This window comes from Scardinius erythrophthalmus (genome assembly GCF_964197995.2).
Source record: "Scardinius erythrophthalmus genome assembly, chromosome: 5".
In the NCBI taxonomy this organism is placed as follows: domain Eukaryota; kingdom Metazoa; phylum Chordata; class Actinopteri; order Cypriniformes; family Leuciscidae; genus Scardinius; species Scardinius erythrophthalmus.
In genome coordinates this window covers 37205329-37230280 of record NC_138225.1, presented here as the reverse complement: position 1 = coordinate 37230280, position 24952 = coordinate 37205329, and the positions used below count along the sequence as shown (strand labels likewise).

The following is a 24952-nucleotide window of genomic DNA, read 5'->3' as shown; positions in this document are numbered from 1 at the left end:
TGCAAGTGCACTTGTCTTAGTTGTCCTGGCATACAATATTTTGCACAACTTCTAATTTCCTTAAATCTTTGCAACAGAGGTGAAGAGAGTGCATGCATGACCACAATAGACACGTTCATGGGAAATGCCCTAGGTTTAAATAAACCACAATTACCAATGTACAGCATACCCTCTAATACTCAGGTTGCTTTATTGCTGCAAATAACTATTTTCTGATTGAACTTTGCTCACTGTAAATTGTGTTGGGCTTCTTCTAATCTCATGTTCAATGTAACTCATAGAGTGCTGTATAGTGACGACAGACAAGAGGATAAAAATGGACACTCAGGTCCAGCTTGATGAGGATATAGTCAAAGCTTAAAAAAGGAAAACTTAGAAGTCAACGGAATTCTAATGCATTTCTATGCAAATTATTATACATAACATATATTCAAACATGGATACAAAAATGTTAATCATTGGTTAATTTTATATAAATTCTTCTTGCCTTTTCCAGATCCTGTGATAAAGCACTCTTCAAATACTACAGTGTCTGAACCACAAGCCCTCAGTTGCAGAAAATGAGTTGTACTCAAAGAAGTGATGGTCCACTTGAAGATGAAGATGTGATATTCAAACTCTTCTGTTTCTTTGGTTCAGCCGTTTGTAGGCCTACATTTGTAAAGAATGCATTATTCACTTAATCTGCACATTGTTTTTCCGTAACTTTTATTTCTATTTTTTCAGAAAATTGTATTGTGATGCTTTCCTGATCCCGTCCCACCTCTCTCTCCCACCTCACTTCCTGTCTAGCTACTGTCCTATCATAATAAAAGGCAAAAACGGCCAATATATATATATATATATATATATATATATATATATATATATATATATATATATATATATATATATATATATATATATACATATATATACACATATATATATATGGTATATTGCTTGTATGTTTTGAAGACTTGTAATGAATTTGTAATGTACTTGTAACAACAATAAAGTACACTTTAATATCACTAATCAAGCATGTAATTAGTCCCTACACAGGCATAAAATATGCTACTGTAAGTATACTTGAAGTTGTTCCAATTTAGCACACAAAAGTACACTAAATACACTTTACACAGTTATGATTTACTACAATTTAATTACAACTAAAACATACTTAGTACAAAATTAGTTGTTTCAAAATAGCACACTTCAAGTTAACTAATCATTAACACACTTGAAGTAGACTATACTAAATTAGTCTGGCTGCAAGTACTCAAATACTTAACATATATATATATATATATATATATATATATATATATATATATATATATATATATATATATATATATATATATATATATTTTTTTTTACCAGGGATACCCAAGGAGGAGTCTCCATGGCAACCTCGCCACTCTTTTCATTATCCTTTAGTGAAACCCTGGCACTTCTGCTGTGAACTGCGCTGTTTCTCACCCGCACTGAGAGCTCATGTCCAACAGTGATGGCAGATCAAGTGCGCGCTCTCCACTCAGCTTCTCACGCTGCGCGCGCGCTGCTCATGTCCCTCTGAATACGTTTCTTGAATTTCCCACTCCAGTCCGTGTCACATCCGGTACAGCACCACTGCTTGGCCCCGCTTCTCAAATTTCCTGCCCACACCTTCCCTCTCGTATTAACCAAGCCAAGTTTGTCCAGTGATGAAGTAATATTTTCGCCGCTTTCGTGCACACCCCTACATTCGCGATCGGATCGGTGGTCCAGGAAGAAAGAGGACGAGGAGGCGTCGAGGAGCTGAGATGAGATAAATATGCAAAGAGACGCATCTGTAACCCATTCCAATCTTATTTTCCCATTATTTTGGCGCTGAATTAAAACATAGCCTTTACGCAATTTCAAGAGGAGCATCTAATAGAGAGCCGGACAACTGGACTGAAAACAGCTCTGCATGTGATATCTTCGGATAAGGTGGCATCGGCAGCAGAAGATGCAGCCTGCAAGCAAGCTCCTGAGTCTCACCCTCCTTGTACTGATGGGCACTGAACTCACCCAAGTAGGTTTATAAACGCCATTTTCAGCGCACATCTCGGGCTAATTAGGCAGATATGCTCAAAATAAGCCGGTTTCATGTATTATCATAAGTGCAGATTAAACTATTGGGCAGCAGAGATCGGGATAGACTGATTTGATAAACCTCATTTAAGAAAATCACAGCGGGGTTTCTCGTATAGAGCCTTCGTACCACATGGCTAGAGGGGTTATTTTATAGTAACTTTTATGTAGGTTATTGTGCATGATAATGAATGTGTTTTCATAGTAATAGTTGACAGTTTTAGCATTTAAAGATAAATGCCTCTTGGAAGCAGTAAATTCTCTGTGTGTGTGAGTGATCGTCAGTATCATTGTATCATTTGTATGATGATTCCTATTCAAGATAAAACACTCCAGGGCTTGTGCAGTTTTTTCTCATTATCCACACTGTGATTGTCTCTGACACTCTACAATCTCACTTTGAAGACAGAAATAGCGAGCAAATTGCTTTCTCCACACTCATTGATGCTTTCTCTTCAGTAACTGTCATTTCTTACGCCTTTGACATTTTACACTGTTGGTGATTTAATCAAATGGAAAAAGCTATACTGGAGGGGCAAGGTCATTTGCTTTTATGTACAGAAAAATTATTTAGCCTCTTTTCTATAATCTCATAGGCTGTTCTGTGTTTGTTTTTGTCTTTCATGGGGCTTTCTTCTTCTTATTATTATTATTTCACCTTAACGCTACAAGCTATTAAGAAAACATGCTAATATTGTGTTCCTTTATGAACTGTGATTTATTGTATGATTCATTTAATTGAATCAGTTGTCTGAAACTAAGTGCCCTGTGCCATGATTTGTAATCTGCCCCAAATTACAAATCACTGAAGAAGAAAAAAAAGCTTCTGTTTCATTTGATAATAATGCAGGTTGATACAAAATTGACATTGTTTCCAATTATTATATTATGGAGTTAGAAGCACTTCATATTACAGCATGTTAATACATTCAGAAGTAAAGCGTTATTTTAGACCATATCTTTAATCACAATAAGTTGATTTGCACATTATTATTTTATAAATTTGCTCAAAACGTTCGTGAATATGGTTGACCTGCACAGGAAGGACATTTCTCATGTGTAAATCAGTGACCTATCAGGTATTCCCCCTTTTGTGTTAGTGCAGGTGAAAACAAATATTGCTAGCCAAAACCAAATAGAAAAATGAAGACGATATAGAGGAAAAGGATGTTCTTACATTAAATCTGTTTAAAATGTCTGGCTGTGAGTGCTATTTGTCACCAGTTCATTAGGAACATGTCTATGATGTATATATGTAGCCTAGTACAAACCAAAGATGTTTTATTAAAAAAAAAAAAAAAAAAAAAAAAATCTATATGCTGGGCAAGGGGGTGGTGGGCGTCTGATTGGAACTTGTCAAAATGTTAAAAATGAGAAGGAAATCTGTACTGCCCTCTTTTGGTCAAATAATATCATGACAAGCTGAGAGACAATTGGTCAGCTATCCTTTTAAAATTCCCCTGTTCAGAAGTGACTCATAAATGAGTTATCTTTTTAATCTGCTGATATTTTAGAGTTTAATTACATGCTTAACAATCCTAGTAACTTTATATTTATCTAGAATAAATAATGTGTCTAGCATATCTAGCATAAATTGTGTGTAGGCTATGCCTACTGTGTACTAGCCTACCGTAGAGAGTCGCGGTACAAGTAATCGTTATTATTACACCGATGAGTCGCACTATTACACAGCGCTCAAATTATTCAACGGAGTCGACTTTAATTCTCGAGTAAACCAATTTGTATTGCCTCCAGCACATTTGCCCCTTTGTGTGTATGTCTGTTATGTACATTTATAACAAAGCAAAAGCAAAAGCAAAAAACTGTTGCCACAGGCGAACGCGCGTTCTGTTCGCAAGCGTCTATTTAGCACATATTCTGGAAAAAATTGTAGTCCGTTATCCAACTTCGATGCATACTGCAACGTTGTTTCATAATACACTTTTTAAATATTTAGTTAATTAGGCTACTTATTAAGACATCACTCTCTGCATCAATGGGAGGCTCCTCTTACAGTAAGGCTATTTAGGAGCAGAGTGCATTTTGTCTATTAACTGTTTTAAGTATAGCTGTCAGTGTGTGATACTAAGGAAAACTTTGTAGGCTACATGTTCAGTGATTTCGTTCGTGCGTCGAGCGCCAGGGGGAGGTTTGTGATATTTATGAATTTTTCACCAATACTGGGTGGGCGGGGGCACGCAACCAGAGAGATGAGATCGCCTGCTGAACTGCCGTCGTTCGTTATTCGCGTGAAGAAGGGAGACAGCACATCACTCTGCTTATAAACCGAGAGAGCTTGCGTGATTCTAAAGTTCAGTATAGTATAGGTGCGAGCAGCAGAAGCGTCCGAGATGAATTCATTTACACTGAGTGCTTTACAAAAGCACATCACCTCTGTCAGTAGCGCAGGTTATCAGAACAGTTCTCTACTGGAAAGTGTATAATGAAGGTTACTGGGAAAGAGAAGAGCAGAGATGTCGGTGCCTTTGCTGAAAATTGGAGTAGTGCTCAGCACGATGGCGATGATCACCAACTGGATGTCGCAAACGTTGCCCTCTCTAGTTGGTCTGAATAGCACCAAATTAAGCGTGGCACCTCCGGGTGTGCCGGACCGGAGCACTGGCGTGAGTTTCCTTATTCTCTTTGTTCATGTTCAATTTAGACAATATGAGCTGCAAAAAAAAAAGAAAACCATTTATATTATTTATATGTTACAAATGGTTATGCTATTTGAATAATGCATGTTTAAAAATGGAAAAATTATGTAATTCGGTTAAAAAAAATATATTCCAACTCTATTAAAAAGAACAAACGAAAAAAAAAACGTAATTTTTATTTTTGTAGACTATGCCAATATAATGTTTTATACATGGTGCATAGTATTCTTTTAACTACTGTTCATTAGAGTAACATATACCATAATATGAATATGGTATTCTTAAGTAGGCTACTGTAGATTGAAGTATATTTACCTGGTGATATCATTACCTAGTGGTACCGCCATATACTTTTTATAAGGAGAGTTTCAGTGTGCAACTATATAAGTGTTTAATGTTGATTCAGATTTTGTGCATTAGTGGAATTGTTGCTATATTTAATATTGTATAATAATTTGTATTGTTTAGAATTTAATCTCAGTCACAGACCTCAATTATCCAATGGGGTTGCATGACTTTAACTGTACAGTGCCTATTCATCTTTTATGTCAATGCACAAATCAATGTAGAAACACAAAAAGGTGGCAAACAATAGCCTACAATGACAAAAAAAGAACACATTTTTTGACACTGTTTGAACACATGCATTATCATTAGTTTTGTGTGTGTGTATTTTTTTTTTTTTAAAGACATTAGACATATTTCACTTTATTGACTTTGAGTGGGTTTGTAGTCTTGGGTTTGTAATTGTTATGAGTCACATATAAATGCTGTTGAAATCTATATTATTTAAATCAGTTATTTGTGAGCAAGACAAAGATACTCTCTTTTCTATATATTTTTTTTTAAATGTATGCCTTTACTATTTTGATATTGTGGTAAGCTCTGTCCTCACACAATAAAAAACAATAGATTGTATTTTAATCTGAATTCAGCATTAGTAGCAGATTTACAAAGATGTTCCTTAGATTTAATAAAAAGTGCTTTCTGTCCGCATTGGTTTTGAATATGGATTATTCATTAGATTACTCAGGATTAGGGCAAGACATACGGAAAACGCTCACTCTTCCAGATGGCTCTTTTATGTAAAACCACTGGGTCATAAAATCTCCTTCAAGAAAAGACCATTTCACATCAAAGCATCAATTATGAAAATCCTTCGAAAACTGTATTTTGTCAGTATATTGACCGCTAATGCACTCTTCTCTTGATGGACAAGGAGAAACAAAATGAGAGAGAGAGAGAGAGAGAGAGAGAGAGAGAGGGAGAGGGAGAGAGAATAGATACTGTAGCTTGGCTCAATAATAAGTTTCCTTAGTCCTGCCACAAATTATCATATATTATTTTGTTAAGTTATAGCCTACACTTTATAAACACTTTTGCTGGAAAACAGTTGCATACAGTGTGACACATTACTGATTTGTTTATCATTTTTATCTCATTTTGAATAAAACTCACGCTTCCAAGATTAGCAAGTCGTTCTTACAATCACAAAATCTTCATCTGTATCAGCCAGCTAAATAACATTACCTTGGTGACATATTTACTTCAGCAGAATTGACAAAAGCGACATTCCATAAACCACTGTCACCAAGTGTTTAAAGAAACACATGATTGATTAAATGTAAGATTACTGCAACGTAAACATTAAGACATAACATAAGAAACATAAGAACTGACCTTTTTTCCTCTTTGTTTTGCCCCTTGTCCAGGTGCTGCCTGCTAACCCTGAGGAGTCGTGGCAGGTGTACAGCTCAGCGCAAGACAGTGAGGGCAGGTGTGTGTGCACTGTTGTGGCTCCTCAGCAGACCATGTGTTCACGGGACGCCAGGACCAAACAACTGAGACAGCTCCTGGAAAAAGTAACCTTTGAAAATAATCCACACACACAACACCCTACTGTCAGAATAATCTACTGTCATAGATCTTTTCGGCAGGGTTGTCACCCAGCCAGCACATGGCTTATTACTCGTCTCTTATGTTCTCTTTCAGGTCCAGAATATGACTCAGTCCATCCAGAGTCTTGACCAGAGGACCCAGAAAGACCTGGAGTATGTGCAAAGAATGGAGGTGCAGTTGAAAGGCCTGGAATCTAAGTTCAAACAGGTGGAGGAAAGCCACAAGCAGAATATCGCAAAGCAATACAAGGTGTGTAGAAATATATGAACTCATCCAAATTTTCTTCACTGTGGTTATTCCATTTGTAAATGTCATAGTTAATTCATAACCGCATTCAATGTTTCCCATTTACAAAAAGGTTAACTCACTTATTTAATTCCGCTCCCAACACTGGCCTTTAACATTACATTAACTAATCAATCTTTGAGAAAACAACTGAGCATATTCATTTTCTGTATATCTTCATGCCAAGTGAGCTCAGGATATTTGTGATGAATGATTTCTCCTCCTGAGTGGATGACACAGGCATTTTCCCCACAAGTGAATTACAAAACATGATTCATTTTCCATCTTAGGTATTGTTAGCTGCCTGATATCAATTGCATCTGCATGCTAATGAGGCTGTTGCTATTTTTCGAAATGGAGGCGCAGTGATTTGGTGCGCATTGCAATTTGTAGTGTGTATCCGGCTCCCAAAGTGGCATAGATTTTATAGATCTGTCTAGCACAATCTTTTAGCTCCTTCAGCATCATCTAGCCATTCAAAGTCTTAAAAAACAATAGTGCATTGGACATTTTGTTTTTGTTAAACTGAATATTATGGTCAGGAATGTGCACACAAATCACGCAGCTCAGAAGGCCAGTGTTGGCAGCACCTCTTTTTCATTTGCCAAGTAAGAAAACTACTCAAAACATTTTAAGGCTTGACCTTTAAACATTTATTACATGAAAGCATCAAATATTTGGATGCAATCACTGGAAAAGGTCATCGTATACACCATCATGATCTTTATAGCAGAGCCTACATAGCGCCGTTCACTCTCAGAAGTTCAGGTATACACAGAGCATATATATAAGCATGGCATTTCAGCTGAAGTAGGAAACCATAAAGAATGAATTTGATAAGTGGAATCAAAGGACATGGGAAATGCATTTTCTTTGTTTGGACGAAGATTATTTTGCACTTTATGATCCCAGTACAATATAATATTTATTTACAGTATGACATTTCAAATATTACAAAAGATTTTCTATTTCAAATAAATGCTTTTCTCTTGAACTTTCTATTCATCAACAAATTTTGAATTTATTTTATCACCATTTTCTCAACAAAATTAAGCAGCACGACTGATAATAATAAGAAATGTTTCTATATACTGTATAAATATATAAAATAATAGTTATTTTAAATTATAAAATTTCACAGTGTAACTGTTTTACTATATTAGTTTTTCTTCTAAGAGACTTCTTTTAAAAATATAGAAACACGTTTTAACTAGCTCTTGACTTTTTGAATGGTAGTGTGTGTACATATCTTAATCTATGTCCTCATCTATGTGCGTAGACTTGGGCATAAACCGTCATGATTATTTGCACATCTGCAAATAATTTCAAGCATGCATTTGTGTGTCAGTTCATCCTGTTTAATTATTTTTCATATAAAATGTGTTGCATTATTTCTGTACATACAGCTGTATCTGTGAAAATGTGTGTATTAGAAAGGCTAGCGAGTTAGCTATTCAACACAATTTTATTTTCTTGCTTGCAGGGCTAACTTTATGAATTAAATCAAAGCTGCAGAGACTGAAGAACAAGTTCAATCCCATTGTAATCCTCAGCTGGTCAACTGATCGCATCATTCAGTTTATTTTAAATATAAAGCAACTTTGAATTCTGTGTGCGCTCTTTTTGTGCATGCCACTATTGCAGCCTTCCTTGAGTAGATTTTCTTATGTTATGACATCTTCTCCATGTCTTTTCCTAATTCAGATTTGTTTATGCACATTTGGATATTTTGAAACAAGAGAAACTATTGTTGTATGTGAAGCATGTAACCTTCGACACCTTGCATTTTAAACACTGGAAAATAAAGAGAGTTTTTTCAAATTTTTGCTGGTGTACTGAGAACTTGTTTTATGCCATGTTGAACTCTACATCTGTTAGACACACTCAGAAATCGTGATAGAGTAGGCAGAGAGGGCAAGTGCAGGGCAAGACAGGTGTTTGGACACAATCGTTACACGCATGCCTACTGAACCAAGCCTATTTTAACCTTACAGGCCATAAAAGCGAAAATGGAGGAACTTAGGCCAATGATACCAGTGTTGGAGGAATACAAGGCCGATGCAAAATTGGTAATGCAGTTTAAAGAGGAGGTCAAGAATCTGACATCAGTGCTAAATGAACTGCAGGAGGAGATCGGGGCCTTTGACTACGAGGAGCTTCACAACAGGGTGTCTAATCTTGAGGAGAGGCTTCGTGCATGCATGCAAAAATTAGGTAGGATGAGTTTGAGCACAAACACAAACAACCTTTATATTTCATTTCATAATATTGCATACGACTGTGCACAAGAAGAACAATTTGTTGTTATAACACACACACTTTAGCATGCATGAAAATAAGATTTTTCTCTATTTACATTTTTTTTATTACGATTTGAACAGCCCAGTAAAAGCAGCTAGAAAAAATATATTGGTGTTGCTTTTATACAGTCTTTTTTTAAAAAAAAGTTAAAACGTGCATAAATAAAGGCACACCACTTTCTAAGTAAATATAGCTAATAATCTAGCCTTAATATGTTTTTGTTAATGCAAGTCAAGATACTTTCCTTCAGATGCAATGGTCCTGACTCTGTGAATGATGATTTTGAGCAAAACACGGTAATTTACTGTGCTGCTTGGAGGCATTAGCATGCTGAATCTAAACAACACAACATGTGCGCTGGTCCTTCCTTTATCCCTGTCATTTTCCCTGTTTGAAATGCTGTATCTCAGCATAGCTAATCTGATACAGACAGTAGCAGCAGAATCAGATGTTGCCTTATTCTAAAATGAGGAATGGATCTCATATGGATGTTAGACACAGACATGACTAATGAGAAGCTGCTGTGCTGATCTCTACTCTGACAAATGCCTTTGGGTCCACCTGAGCCATGGCATGAATTCATAGTGACTTTACAGGTAAATTAAATAACATTATCAAAATCAGTATGACAGGACACAGTCTTTGACACGTCTCTGATTTATAGACAAATCCTCAGTTGAATGGACATCAAATGATTTTATCCGAAAGCAAAATGTACGTTTTTCACAGAAATATTAATAACTATTCATACATTGGAATATAGGTCAGAAGTAACAATAGAGAATTGCTCTTCTTTTTGGAGCATTTATTTTAGATTCAGATGAATAACAGATTTATTACTCATGCATAATGCAAATGCAGCCTTACTTTGATTGATTAAAGGAGGACAGCATGCTGGGTTTAGTGCTTAACAATAAATACCCCCCCCCACCCCCCCAAAAAAGAGCTGCACTCTTGAGTTTTCAACTGAGCCAAAAGCTACATGCAGTGATAAAGAGAGCCATCTAAATATGATCATGGGATTTTATTGAAAGATTGCTATTCCCAGTACAGTAATCTCCTGGCTGCATGAATTTCTAATGCTGCGTTACACAAGGGAGTTAAATTACTGGATGAAAAAAAAAACACTGATAATTTGTTCACCAGTACAATATAAATGAGATGGCCTTAATTGTAGTCAATAGTGTTTTGAGAGAAGCAACTATTTTGTGATTGTTTACCATAAAATGTCAAGCATTTTTAACAGTGTCCTGCAATATGATTAATCAAAAACAACGTTAAACCATTTCCAATTATTCTATAATTATAATACCTGTAATAGGTCATATTAATTGAAAGGCTTTATTATATTATATTATATTATATTATATTATATTATATTATATTATATTATATTATATTATATTATACAATGTTGAAAACAGTTTTGCTGCTTAATATTTTTGTAACTGTGACGTGATACATTATTTTCAGGATTTTTTGATGAATAAAAAGTTAAAAAGAACAGCATTTATTTGAAAATATATATTTTTGTTAACTGTAACTTTCGATTAATCTAATGCATCTTTGCTGAATATAAGTATGATGTCCACCCCCCCCCCCCCAAAAAAAAAATTGCTTGAACGTTATATGGTATATTATGTTGTATTTACATACATATGTAAAATTTAATCTAAAATCTTGATTGAAAAATGTCAACCATTTCCAATTCCATTTATTAAGGTGCATATGTTGTGCCATAAATGATCCATTCAGTTGGTTGCTTGGATAAAATCACCAAGTCAACGCAAAGAGTTATTAATACATTAAAACTAGTAATGGGTTTCTGCTAAGCTTCTCTAACCGATTATGTATCCAATGGCATTCCATTATGCATAGCATAGTAGATTTAGCAGAAGAAAACTTGGGATGGGTTGGCAACATTTAATGCTATGGCATTATGTAAATATGTGGGAAAATTACACAAACATGTTATCTATGCAGAGCAGCAGTCTCACATTAGCGATGTAGGGCTGTGAACTCGGTGATGCTTGCTGTATATTTCAACATAATTGCATCAACAGTCAGCAATCATGAGCACTAAAGATCCCAGCCTTCAATCCACAGTATATTCAGTTTCTACCATTGCTTTGCAATCCTAGAAAAGGTACTTTGTTATTTATCTCCTAAATACACTAACATAAATTCAACTAACATTTGTGACCCTGGACCACAAAACCAGTCACATGGGTCAATTTTCTGAAATTGAGATTTATATATCACCTGAAAGCAGAATATATAAGCTTTCCATTGATGTATGGTTTGTTAGCATAGAACAATATTTGGCCGAGATAAAACTATTTGAAAATCTGGAATCTGAAGGTGCAAAAAAATCGAAACATTGAGAAAATGGCCTTTAAAGTTGTCCATTTATGTTCATGATTTTGCTGCATTCACTCACAAAAATAAATGTTCTATATCTTTATGGTAGGAAATTAAAAAAGAAATCTACATGGAACATGATCTTTACTCAATATCCTAATGATTTTTGGCCTAAAAGAAAAATCGATAATTTTGACCCATACAATGTATTTTTGGCTATTGCCACAAATATACCCGTGCGACATGTGACTGGTTTTGTGATCCAGGGTCACATTTGGCCATCGGGTCTGGTGGAAAGACTGACCGCCTGTGCTGAGACAATTAGTCAGGCTGGTACTTACTGAATATTGTGTGTCATACAATATCTTTGAATTCAGGTTTTGGAACAGAGAATTGGGTGAGTAAATCACAACTCATTCAATCCCAAAAGGATTATGGAATTGCACAGGTCAATATTAGCAGATTATGAGTAATCGTATAGAGGTCAGTCTGTTCAAGGGCTTTGCAGTGAATTTAATGTAGGGTAAATCAGTATTATTTGATTGCAATAATTTTATGCCAAAGCTTGTATTTTTTAAAACATATAATATAGCCCACTGTTTTGTCATTTGAAAGAAGAGCACAATATAAAATAAATAAGAGATTATGGACAGTCGGCTGGTCACGATCGCAAAATAAACCCAGACGTAAAGCAGAAGGGTTTTTTATCATCCTGAAAGGGTTTATTTTGTGACAATGACTGGCTGACTCACCAAACAAATAAATACATGAACATGAAATATTGAGGGAGTTTTTATTATGTAAGATGAAAGAGAGCACAAAGGGAAACAAGAGACTTGAAAAATATCAGACATACAGTTTAGTGTCATTATATTTCAGTGATTGACCAATCAGAATCAAGTATTCTGGAGAGCCATGTAATGACACCAGATATCCAGGTCAGTGACATTTAAAACAGTTCTTTCACCAGAACTGGCTCCAGTGAGGTTTTATATAAAGCATCACAATGATCACATTTCAGTGTCAAGAACAGAATATTGTAAAAATATCATGGGGAAACAGAGGAGTATCTATAAATGTACTTTTCCTTTAAAAGCAGTTGCTATTCAATGAACTGCCAGAACAACACAACCAGAGAGAGAAAGAGAAAGTGAGAGAAAGGGATACAGCATCAGTTCTCTGAAAGACATAGAGTGACAGAAAAAGTATATAAATGAGAGAAGAACACGCTTCCTTGTGAGGACGCTTACAACACTGCAGACGTCTATAGAAGTTATGCTCCAGTGCATCTGTCTGACACTGTGTCAAAACAGAGAGCATGAGAGGTTCACTGATGCCTGCAAACTTCTGCCTGAGTGCCTAACACACGGCAGAATATGACAGGAACTCCAACGCCTCCCCCATCCACCACAAGCCCATTTACCAGTGCAGAACATTGAAGTTTAACAGCATTTCGCTCTCCCATAAGAAAGCAAAGGAGCAACATGTTAAAGGAAATAGAAGAGTTCACCAAGAATGAAAATTCTTTCATCGTTTACTCACCCTCATGTCATTACAACTCTATATTCATTTTTTTCTAAGAAATGCTAGACTGGATGTTCATGTTGCTCTTTTTTACGCAATGAAAGAAAATGGTGACAAAGGCTGTCAAGCTCCAGAAATGACAAAAAGCACCATAAAAGTAACATTACAGTAGTCCAAACTCATGCACTGTATTCCAAGTCATTCAGGCAATTTGAATATGCAATTTGAATTTCAAATGTGGCATATCACATTACGAGACACATGAGAACCAATGACGTTTGGTGTCACTGACGTCAAACCTGATGTGATACATCCCGACGCACAATAGAATATTATCAGTGAATAACTTAAAATTTCCCCTGATGGTGATATGGGCGAATTCATCAAATCTTTACTGTCTTAACTGAACTTATATAGCACACATTTTTGATTTGATATTGTTGGAGCTTGACAGCCTTTTGTCACCATTCACTTTCATTGCATGGAAAAGAGCAGCATAAAAACTCTTCCAAATATTTCCTTTTGTGTTCTACTGAAGAAAAAAATTGTCGGTAACACTTTATTGTACAGTGTCCTTCTTACACGTTACATGTAGTTACTAAAGTAATTACTATAAATACATGCATCTAACCCTAAAACACACCCTAATCCTAAACGCTAACCCAATAAGTACATTAAGTACATCAGTTAATTAGTATTTAAATGTATAGTTACACTGTAACAGGTTTGGAACTACATGAGGGTGATTAAATGATAAAAAATGTTTTGATGAAAATAATATTTATTTTTTACTGTTATTACCAGCTTGTGGGAAGCTGACAGGAATAAGTGATGCTATAACCATGAAGACATCTGGATCAAGATATGGATCCTGGATGACGGATCCGCTTGCCCCTGACGGTGATACGAGGGTGAGTTCATCAAATCTTTACTGTCTTAACTCAATCCATTTGGATTTTTGTGTAGGAGAAAATAGCCTTGATCACTTCACACCCCTCATTTTAATCACAACTGGCTTTCTTTTGTTTAAGTGTTTTTCTTGGCTAAAATGTATTTGACTTCGTCTTATCAGCACTCTTTTTATCCCTGCAGTGTATTTTCTTGCAAACATGCCAAGAGTGTGGTTTATTAAATTACCAGCACACATTAAGATGCAAATGATAGGTGTAAATCTTGCAAGATTTCATTAGTGTGGCAGCGAAGTCATTCCCAGTAAGAGCTGAATGATGTCTGTTAATTCCTGTGTCAGTGTTTCCCACACACAAGCGTTGGTATATTGCTGTTGATTTCATATCTTTGTTCTCACATATACTTTAGTAGTCTGTGCTAAAACCAAAAATCGTGTAAGACAATTTTAGTTCCCTGCCTTTACAAGCTTTCTGTCTTTCTCCAATTTCTTGAACAAATCTAACACATCCATCTTGGTTAGATGTCAGTATAGCAAGTAAGTTGCTTGACAACTAATCCATGATCCCATCATATATTAATGCAACAACTTCAAAGAGGATGGCTGAAGGTGAAGCTGTGGAGTTTTTAGCCCCTTTGAGATGGATCGATCCAGTAGAAAAGCCCAGAAACAGAAAGGCATCTGGCCTGCAGATCTGTCTGAGCCTTAAATGATTGATGAAGGGTCAGAGAGTTGCCCTTGAGTGAAGCCTCTGATAGCCTTAGAGTGCACACTGTAAAAAATTTACTGTAGAATTTACAGTAACTTACTGGCAACTTTGGTTGCCAGTAAGACTGTAAAATTTACAAGAGTCCTGTAAATCATTAACTACAATTGTACTGTAAAATTTACAAGAGTCCTGTAAATCATTACCTACAATTGTACTGTAAAATTTACAAGAGTCCTGTAAATCATTAACTACAATTGTACTGTAAAATTTACAGTAACTTACTGGCAACTTTGGTTGCCAGTAAGACTGTAAAATTTACAAGAGCACTGTAAATCATTAACTACAATTGTACCGTAAAAAACACAGCACACTGCCTTATATATGCTGTAAAATTGTTTTTACAGCTGTAACTAAAATTACAGTCGAAATAATGTTTGTGAATGCAAGTGAAATTACAAGAGCAACAATGAACTTACATGTACTGCTATACATTTTACAGTAAATTAGAGCATTTGCTGTGGAATTCAATTCACTAACTACATTTGAGATTTTTCACTGCTTTGTGTGTACGTTTGCTGTAAGTTTCAGCCTTTGTCAAATAAAACTCACAATAACAGGTTTTCATTAATATAACAAATTTATTGTGCAATAATGGCTATTTAACATAAGCACCAGATTCCAAAATATATTGGGAGAAACAAAAATGGAGATTAAATGAAAGGCTTTAGCCTTGGAAAGAACCACTGAGAACAGCGGCACTTAAAGGATTATTTCACCTCAAAATGAAAATTTCCTGATAATTTACTCATCCCAATGCCATTCAAGATGTTCATGTCTTTCTTTCTTCAGTGGAAAATAAATAACGTTTTTTGAGGAAAACATTTCAGGATTTGTATCCACACAATGGATTTCAATCGCAACCAACATGTTGAAGTCCAAATCAATGCAGTTTCAAAGGGCTTTGAAGTGCTTCAAACGGCTCTGCACGATCCCAGCTGAGGAATAGGGTCTTGTATAGCGAAACTGTTGGTCATTAAAAAAATAATATATACTTTTTAACCACAAATGCACATCTTGTACCATCTCCGAGATGCGCTACGTATTACTTCATCACATTGGAAAGGTCACGAAAAAACTAAAACAAAAATGTCGGACGATTTTGAAGTTGGAGGAGAAAATTAGATACATTTTTCGCCCTTCCCTACCTTTTTGAACCGGAATACACAGACAAATAACTTAGACCGATGACGTGACCCGTGACCTTTCCAACGTGATGACGTAATGCATGGCGCGTAGCAGACCAGCACAAGACGAACAATTGTGGTTAAAAAGTATATACATTTTTATTTTATTTAGAAAATTACAGATCGTTTCGCTAGATAAAACCCCATTTCTCAGCTGGGATCGTGCAGAGCCGTTTGAAGCACTTCAAAGCCCTTTGAAACTGCATTGATTTGGACTTCAACATATTGGTTGCGATTGAAATCCATTGTGTGGATACAAATCCTGAAATGGTTTCCTCAAAAAACTTTATTTTCCACTGAAGAAAGAAAGACATGAACATCTTGAATGGCATTGGGATGAGTAAATTATCAGGAAATTTTCATTTTGAGGTGAACTAATCCTTTAAGTATCAACTATACAGGGCACACATCCCTAAAGTGTGACTGAACTTCAGTCATAAACAAAAGAAATGGTTTGAACTGTGCCTACCTTTAATTTGCCAAATCCATAAAAAAAGGCAAGAATGTATTGAACATCAATCATGAACTTGGAAATCAGGTCAGAGTCTCTTGTATCAATTCCATTGGAATACTTTTGTTTAAATGGCAAGCCATTCAAAGTCCATAGTTTCCGTAACAGTGTGCATACATATGGGTTCATTTCATGCATTTTCTTGTTTCCAGCAGCAACTTTTGATCCAGTTTCCAGGTTAATGCCCACAAGTCCTCTGTGGAAAAAAAAAACACACAACATCCAATTATCAAAAAAACAGTATACACTTAAACAATTAAATACAAAATTTGTCAGACAACTCATAAATTACATTTAATTTCAATTAATGAAGAGTTAGGGTCATATTTAATTTTATCCAAAATTTTAATATAAAAATATTTAGCCTTCCATGTTTGCAATAAACAAAATGTACAGATTATATCATTATTATACAGATTTAATTTTAGTAATTTTAGATTTAGTTATTCATGAAAATAATTCTCTATTCAGTGTGTGGTTAGCAAATTTTTTTTTTGTTCATTTGAAAACTTTTCCATAAAATATCTAATCCTGATAAACTATCCTAAATTGAAAACCTAAAAAAAAAAAAAGTCAAGAAAATTTGAAAGTCCACAATAAATATAGAGTAAGATTTTATGCTCTGAAATACCTCTGAATAAATTCCAGCGTGCATGCAGCGTCATCCTGATAAGCAAGATTTAAGTTGTAATAGGTCGCAAACAACGCTGCCAGGCCCTCAACAAATGACTCTGAAAATGGGCCCAGGACAACTTCCCTTTCGACTGACATCCACTTGCTTGGGGTCATGGATTCACCTATAAAAAATAAAAATAAAATACGGCAGAGCATAGATTAATAAGTGTTGTAAAAGTATGGTTCATGGGTAGCTCATGATAAAGGGATAGTCTGAAAAGAATGAAATGAAGTGAAAATTACCATGATTTACTCACGCTATCATAGGAGTAAATTACTTTCTTCTTTCAGACAATTGCAATCGGAGTTATATTAAAAAAATGTCCTAGCTCTTCCAAGCTTTATAATGGTAGTGAATGACGGCCAAGATTTTGAAGCCCAAAAAGTGCATCCATCGATCATAAAAGTACTCCACATGACTCAGGCCTTCTGAAGTGAAGCGATGCATTTGTTTAAGAAAAATATCCATATTTAAAACCATTTAAATTAAAATATCTAGCTTTCAGCATATTTATGGCGAAAGAGTGAACTCTGACCTGACGCAACGAAGAACACGTAAGTGCAGAGGATAGAGCAAAAAAAAAAAAGACTCGAATTAGAAGTCTAAAACAATAATTTTTAAAGACAAATTTCTGAGGATTTCGAATCGATATAAGAGAAGACCTTAAGTTTGTTACACAGCCCTATTTGTTTGAACCACGAGAGGCGTTAAAGCTTACACTATACATCATGTCAGGAGTTACTTTCTTTTGGCATAAGTCGACTTTTGTTTAACAATGTATATTTTACTTACACAAACACATTGCTTCGCTTCAGAGGGCCTTTATTTACCCCCTGGAGTTACTTTTTCCTGGATTACTTTTATGATGGATGATGCACTTTTTAGAGCTTTAAAATCTCATCCTCCATTCACTGCCATTATAAAGCTTGGAAGAGCCAGGACATTCTTTAAAATAACTGATTGCATTTGTCTGAAAGAGAAAAGTCATATACACCTGGGATGGCTTGTGGGTGAGTAAATCATGATGTAATTTTTTATTTTTAGATAAAGACACTATAAACTATGGATTTACAATGAAGATTAATGTTACTAATAAGGATTTTTGTTACTAATGAGAGAGAATGGTTCAGAGATAAAAAAAAAAAACAGGGCACAGAGAGAGCTAACTATGGAAGGAATATAGGAATGAGAATAGAATTGTGAAATAGAATACAGGAACAGAGGAGGCAAAATTGTATTTTTAAAATGGCCATTAAAGTGAGAAGAAAAAAAACAGTACAGGACAAACAGTTATCCATTTAAAAGCTAGAGAGCAAAGAAAAGTTTATATGATGGAGACACAGACACAAAGTAAAGCAAAAAACCTTGGATGATCAGTGCGGGTGAATCCGGTAATCCCTCTCTTTCCATGTCGGCTGAAGTTGCTGCTGCCTAAGAAAAACAAAAATTAATTTAGCATTTCAATGAAATCTTTAACACATTAAAAATCTAAATGTTATACTTACATCAGCTTCAATTATAAGGGATTCTGTTCTCTCTTTAAAATGGGCCATTAAGAGTTGCAAGATGCACAGGACCATAGAATTTCCCTCTTGATACTTCGACAGAACAGCACACACCACATTGTTTGTTGGCTTTTCTTGAAAAAATCTTAGAATCCTCTTTCCTTTCCCTTCAATGCTCTCCATGATTTTCAGTAAGCAATTGGAAATGTAAAAAGATCCCCTTCAGACAAAACAGGTAAGGCCATGAGTTCTTTAGTTCAGACAGTGGTGGAGGTGGCGCTGACGGTAATATGTGACCTCCATCAACTTGTGAAGTTCTCCTCTATCGGCTCCAGACATTCCTTCAGAAGAAATTTACTGAGAGAGACAAAATATGTGGGCAATCAGGTACACCACATCTAAATCCTGATTTATGCACATTTCTATGCAATTTCACATGCTGCACAAAACTCAGGATTGTACTGCTCTCATTATTACAAAAGTGACAGAACATGTTCAACTGCCCAAAAAAAAAAAAAAAAAACCCTTCACAAGCTAATAAATGCACAGCAATAAAGCATGTGCACAGCAAATACCAATGTCACGTTTACACTACTTTCTATTTAACAACTAAATTACAAATATGAATACCAAGCACCCTTACAAATAATATTAACATAAAAATAAAACAAAAAAATACTTAATTACACCATCTTAAATCGAACAAAAACGTGCTATTACATTAGCTAATGGCTTGGCAGTCAAGTTAAACACTATTTAGTTGCATAAAACCTACACAATTTAATTGCAATGTTTAAAAGCTTACATGTCTAACGTTACTACCAACAACAATGTAAAATCATTTTATACCGAACAGTTAACAAAAATGTAGCACTAATATAAAATGACAGCACGGCCACACTTTCACGGTGAAGAAAATATAACAGTTAACGTTAGCCAGCTAACTTAATCGTTCATCTGTGTCTGGACTCATCAAGCAAATTCAGTATCATAAAATTGGACAAATAATCTAGATTATCAATTTTGAAACGTCACAAAAAAAAATAAAAAAAATAATAGTTAATATATTGTGGATGTAACAGGATTTCACGTTTACACTACTAAAGCATGAATTACTAGCGTTACACACCTCGTCGTCTCACTCTCATTCGAGGTCCTCGTCCTCCTTCGGTAAACTTAGCGTGCATGAGGTGAGCGCGAAAATTGAGTGGTGATGATGATGCAGCGCGTGGAAAGTCCCAACGGTCCCCCAAGATGTCCACTGAAGATGACGATTGACGAAATGACATCACACGCACTGCGCTACGCCGATGTCGTTGTTTAATCATGGGAGTTTTTTTAAAAGCCAACAGTTTTAAAGTACTAGAGGTGTACGTTATATAATCAAATGTCAGAGTTTAAATGGTGTAAATAATTCGCTAAAAAAAGGCTGTATTTATTACAGTTGACTATTACTTTAGTGTTATTGACTTGTGAAGCAAAAACTTTTGCAACCGTTTTTTTTTTCTTAAAACATAAATAAATAAAATAAATTACAGTGGTATATGCGTGATATCCAGTAGCATTTACTGCATACCGGTAAGCATGTTTCCACAAGTCATAGGAACATGCATGCTCCCACATGGCAAAATACAGTAATACTGTAAATTTTAAAATACAGTAGTCTATTGTAAATATTTACTGTAAAAACTACAGCAATTTTTAACAGTGCAGCTTTCATATATTTCAGGGTCAGACCGTTTTAAAATGTGCTTGTTTTAAAGATTGGGTTTTAGGAAATAGGTTCACTGCAGGGATATGCTAATATAGGCAAGTAAAAAAAACAGACAGACCAGTCCTAAGGACTCAGGTTACATGCTGACCTTGACTGTGAAGGGATCAATGACATAAGATTGTCCACAATAAAGAAAAGGAAAAAAATCACATGTGACAAGCCAAATGAATATCATGGGTTGTAAACATTAAGTACGAAGTAATAACGTATTTTCCTTAAAACTTGAATACATGTGAGTGTACACATTAAAATAAACATAATTATACTTTAATTAAAAGCTTTTTAACAAATATAATTATTAATTTATAAATAATTCATAAATAATTAATAATTCATATTTATTAATTCATTAATGTCATTATTTTTTATACCACATGACATTTTACAACCTGAACTCACTTTGCCTTGTCACAGAAAGGTCATATTTTCTGATAATTTAAGAGGCTTATTGATTTTTACACAGTCATGAGGGTCTTTTGTTTCATATGGTTTCATATGTTGATGCATTTTGGTCTCTCCATATGACTTGGCTATTTGGTCTCAATTTTCAAAAATGAAATCCAGTGAAGCCATTTAATAATTTTTAATAAAAAAATATAATTTTTGCTTATAATAATAATTAAAAAAACTATACCAAAGTGTTTAATAAGGTGTTCTTCAAGAATTTAATTCTTTTAATGAGACTTTCCAGGACCTTTCATATCATGACAGTTTTCTCACCCTGACATTTTTTTACCCAGAACACTTTCAGAAATTAAAAACCTGCTCACTATAGCATGAGTAACTGTATGCATTTGTAATGCATTTTTGAATAAATTAATAGTTAGGACACTGATGCTCATTCATTGTTCCACCACCAGGTGTGGTACATGGACGGTTACCACAACAATCGCTTTGTCCGGGAATACAAGTCCATGGCCGACTTCATGTATTCGGACAACTTCACCTCGCATCGACTTCCTCACCCCTGGTCGGGCACAGGACAGGTGGTCTACAACGGCTCCATCTACTTCAATAAGTTCCAAAGCAACACCATCATCAAATTCGACTTTAAGACAGCCACCATCAGCAAGTCTGGTCAGCTGGATTACGCCGGCTTCAACAACCGCTACCACTATTCCTGGGGTGGTCACTCCGACATTGACCTAATGGTGGACGAAGGTGGGCTTTGGGCCGTGTATGCCACCAATCAAAATGCTGGAAACATTATCATCAGCAAGCTCAACCCATCAACCCTGCAGATCATCAAAAGCTACACCACCAACCACCCAAAGAGGAGCGCAGGCGAGGCTTTCATGATCTGCGGGACGCTTTATGTCACCAACGGATACTCGGGAGGGACAAAGGTCTACTATGCTTTCCATACCAACTCCTCTACTTATGAATATATCGACATCCCATTACAGAACAAGTATTCCCATATCTCCATGCTGGATTATAACCCTAGAGACAGAGCTCTGTATGCATGGAACAATGGACACCAGGTGCTGTATAACGTCACCTTGTTCCACCTCATTCGCTCTGAGGAACTCTAAAGTGGCATTCTCCATCCGTCTGAGCTATACAGTAGCACTGAGGGAATTTATTACTGAAAATTAGAGTAATGCCTGATGATTGTTCAATAAAAGAAGGCGTATCAAAAGTAATAGTTAACGGCAACATAATGAACAGCTGCCAAAAAGTCTCTTTTTTTAAGCTCTCCTTAGATGATTATGTTTGAATTTTCACTGCTAAAAAAAGAAAATTTTATTAATTAGTATTTTATCTTATTGTACATTTAAAAATGTCGAAACATGATTAAGCAAAATTGCGTACGATAATAAGCGTTTTTCTAGTATTAAGCATAAATTGAACAAAATCTAGATAGATTTATTCTTAAAACAAAAATAACACACATATATATATATATATATATATATATATATATATATATATATATATATATATATATATATATATATACACAGTATACTTGTACAGCTTACGAACATGATTCAATTATAGTAGGGGGCAGAGAAGCTTGATGAAAGAAAGATGTCATTAAGTTACCCAGTTATGTCCTTTGTATTAAGAGCAATCAAAACTATTTAACATCAACTAAAGAACCGAAGGCACTGACTGTTGGAGGCAATCTGTTAAAAAACTGCAGTGTGCTGTTGTGACTGTATGTAGTTTCTGATCTTCGCAAACATTTGCATGAGCATTTTTTAGCACTACAATTCACATGATTGTATGTTTTTTTTTTTTTTTTTTTTTTTTTTTTGCAGTAATATGACCCTTGAATGTGAAAAAGAGATTAGATTAGTAATGGGTTCGCTATGCTTCCTGCCATGTTTCATTTTTGCTGTATCTTTTGTTATGGGTTATCTTTTTTTCTAAATTTGTGTTTATAAAGTGACTCTTAATTAGTAGGATGGATTGTAAGAAAAAGAAGTCAATTAGTATATATATATATATATATATATATATATACAAAAAAGGTGTCAAAAGACAATGTGAAAAAAAAATGTCTTTACAGGGTATTATTCTATGATTGTATTTCAAGACAGATTCATGTGTCAGCTATCTTAGTTAGAAGAAATAGATGGCGTCATCTAAAACTGTTATGCTTGCGTCTGTGGTGTACTTGCAATGTGATTCATATCAATAAAGCCAGTCTTTATTTTACACTTCTTGCCTGAAGCAAATTAAATCATGAGCCAGATATGTGTAGATCAAATGACAGTCTCCAAAATAAAGTTCTATAAATAAAGAAAACAATATTCTCTTTTTTGTGTGGAGAAAAAGATTTCTGCGGATAATGACCCAACTTCAGCTTCCGAAGCCTTCCGGAGCCAAGGGAAATGTCAAATGGGACTGAATAGTCTAAAGAAAAATAAGACCAGTCTAAAGGTGGATATCATTACCAGCCTATATTCTTTCTCCATGGTAACGGGGGCAGAAAGTGATGACCTCATCTGTTTAGCTGCAGTGAAAGAGCTGATCCAGAAGCAGTGGGATATGCACTAAAGACAGAGCAACTCATTAGCCCTCAGCTCTTCTCTAAAGGCAGTGTCAAATTGAATTGTCTGGTCTGTCTGAGCTCAGCAAATGCACATTTAATTCAAGCCACCATGACACTGGCAAACCACTATTCAGGGAAGACATAGAGCCCTAAAGGTGCTTATTTTTAATGCATTTCTTTCTTCTTTCATCTCAAGGCAGCCATTAGATAAACTAATCTAATTCCCCTCAACTCGTCAGTGCCATGTAGCCACCAAAGTCATAATTAAGCCTCTCTGTTACGTTCTCATTGTGATGAAAGTCATCTTCCCTTTTTATAATTTTGCAATATACAACTAATGTAATGTAATGAAAAAACTTTTAATGCTTTCAGATGCAAAGGACATTTAAAGAGATCACCAGAAAGAGTTCACCAGAAAATGGAAATTCTTACCCCTTTACTGGCATTCATGTTGTTCCAAAACTGTTAAAATATATTTTGAACAACAAAAAAAGGACTCAGACAGTTTTGCTGGTTTTTTTCAGTGTTTTAGATTTCATTTTTTCCACATACACTTTTTTAAGGTCCCATATTGTCAAAAATGAAATTTCCTGGATTTTTTCACGATAACAGAGGTCTAAGGGGCTATGTAACTTCAAAACAGTCAATCCACAGACAAATGCACACAGCCTGCATAAAGTAGCTGTGCCTTTTCAACGAGCCATTGTGACTTCCGTCAGAACTAGGCCTACTCAGTCATCGCCTTCAGTCCCACCCCGAGCACTGCCCACCGTCCCTCCCTCCTTTTGCCCAACCCCAGACAACATCGTTGCTGAGCAACAACAACACGGAAACATATGTCGAGAAAATGCTGTTCAGTCAGTGGATGTAGAGACTTGCACTCCCGCGGGACCCAACGCAACAGAGTGTGGCGCTGGACTTGATGTGATGGCCGAGTGCGGGCGTGAGGTACTCGTGTGTGTGCGGGTTGCGGGAGAATAAAACGATTCACAGGACTCCACGAATATATCTTATATCTAAAAATAAATCATCTAAAAACAAATAAATTGCTATTCATATGTTGCACAAAAGCAACAAGAATAACTAAAACTAAATAAAAACGATTTACAGGCCAGAACGAGTTTCCTTTCAAAAGCTACAATCGATGCTGCGCTGCTCAGCACATTGGGAACGTCTTTAAACGTGACCAGCTGTGAATATAGCGTGCAAACCATAGATATCATATATAAATGCTAGATGTCTTATGGCGCAGTCCCTTCCGGCATCACCGTTCGGCCATCTTACCACAGTGAAGCTGTGCATTAGGTGAGTGATCAGCATGCACACAAATCCTCATATCTCGCTGACATATTGACAGATTTACAAACGGTTTGGTTTCTTACAAACGTTATTAACGTGGCTATAGTTCCGAATGCTTGAACATGTATGTTATAATTATTCATATGTATGCAGTGTATGTATGTAGTGTCATAATTACATCTCTGACGTTTATAAC

General features: G+C 35.5%; 1 protein-coding gene and 1 long non-coding RNA gene across 3 annotated transcripts; one reads left to right on the top strand and one right to left on the bottom strand.

Moving 5' to 3' along the window:
- Window positions 1–1915: 1915 nt before the first annotated feature.
- On the top strand, window positions 1916–22175 carry olfm1a (olfactomedin 1a). 2 transcript variants are annotated; one of them, XM_081367177.1, is made up of 6 exons: window positions 1916–2041; window positions 6470–6619; window positions 6750–6905; window positions 8936–9155; window positions 13932–14038; window positions 21314–22175. In XM_081367177.1, the coding sequence occupies exons 1-6, from the start codon at window positions 1976–1978 to the stop codon at window positions 21986–21988; spliced, it is 1374 nt and encodes a 457-aa protein (XP_081223303.1). In that variant the 5' UTR covers window positions 1916–1975; the 3' UTR covers window positions 21989–22175. The 2 variants fall into 2 exon arrangements, with proteins under 2 accessions (XP_081223303.1, XP_081223302.1); XM_081367176.1 differs by lacking the exon at window positions 1916–2041 and adding an exon at window positions 4428–4724.
- Window positions 15393–19941, bottom strand: LOC308691684. Its single transcript, XR_014030273.1, has 5 exons — window positions 19809–19941; window positions 18680–19036; window positions 18539–18605; window positions 17130–17295; window positions 15393–16694 (listed from the first exon to the last, which is right to left on the bottom strand). It is a non-coding gene; the product is annotated as an uncharacterized lncRNA (long non-coding RNA).
- Window positions 22176–24952: the final 2777 nt, after the last annotated feature.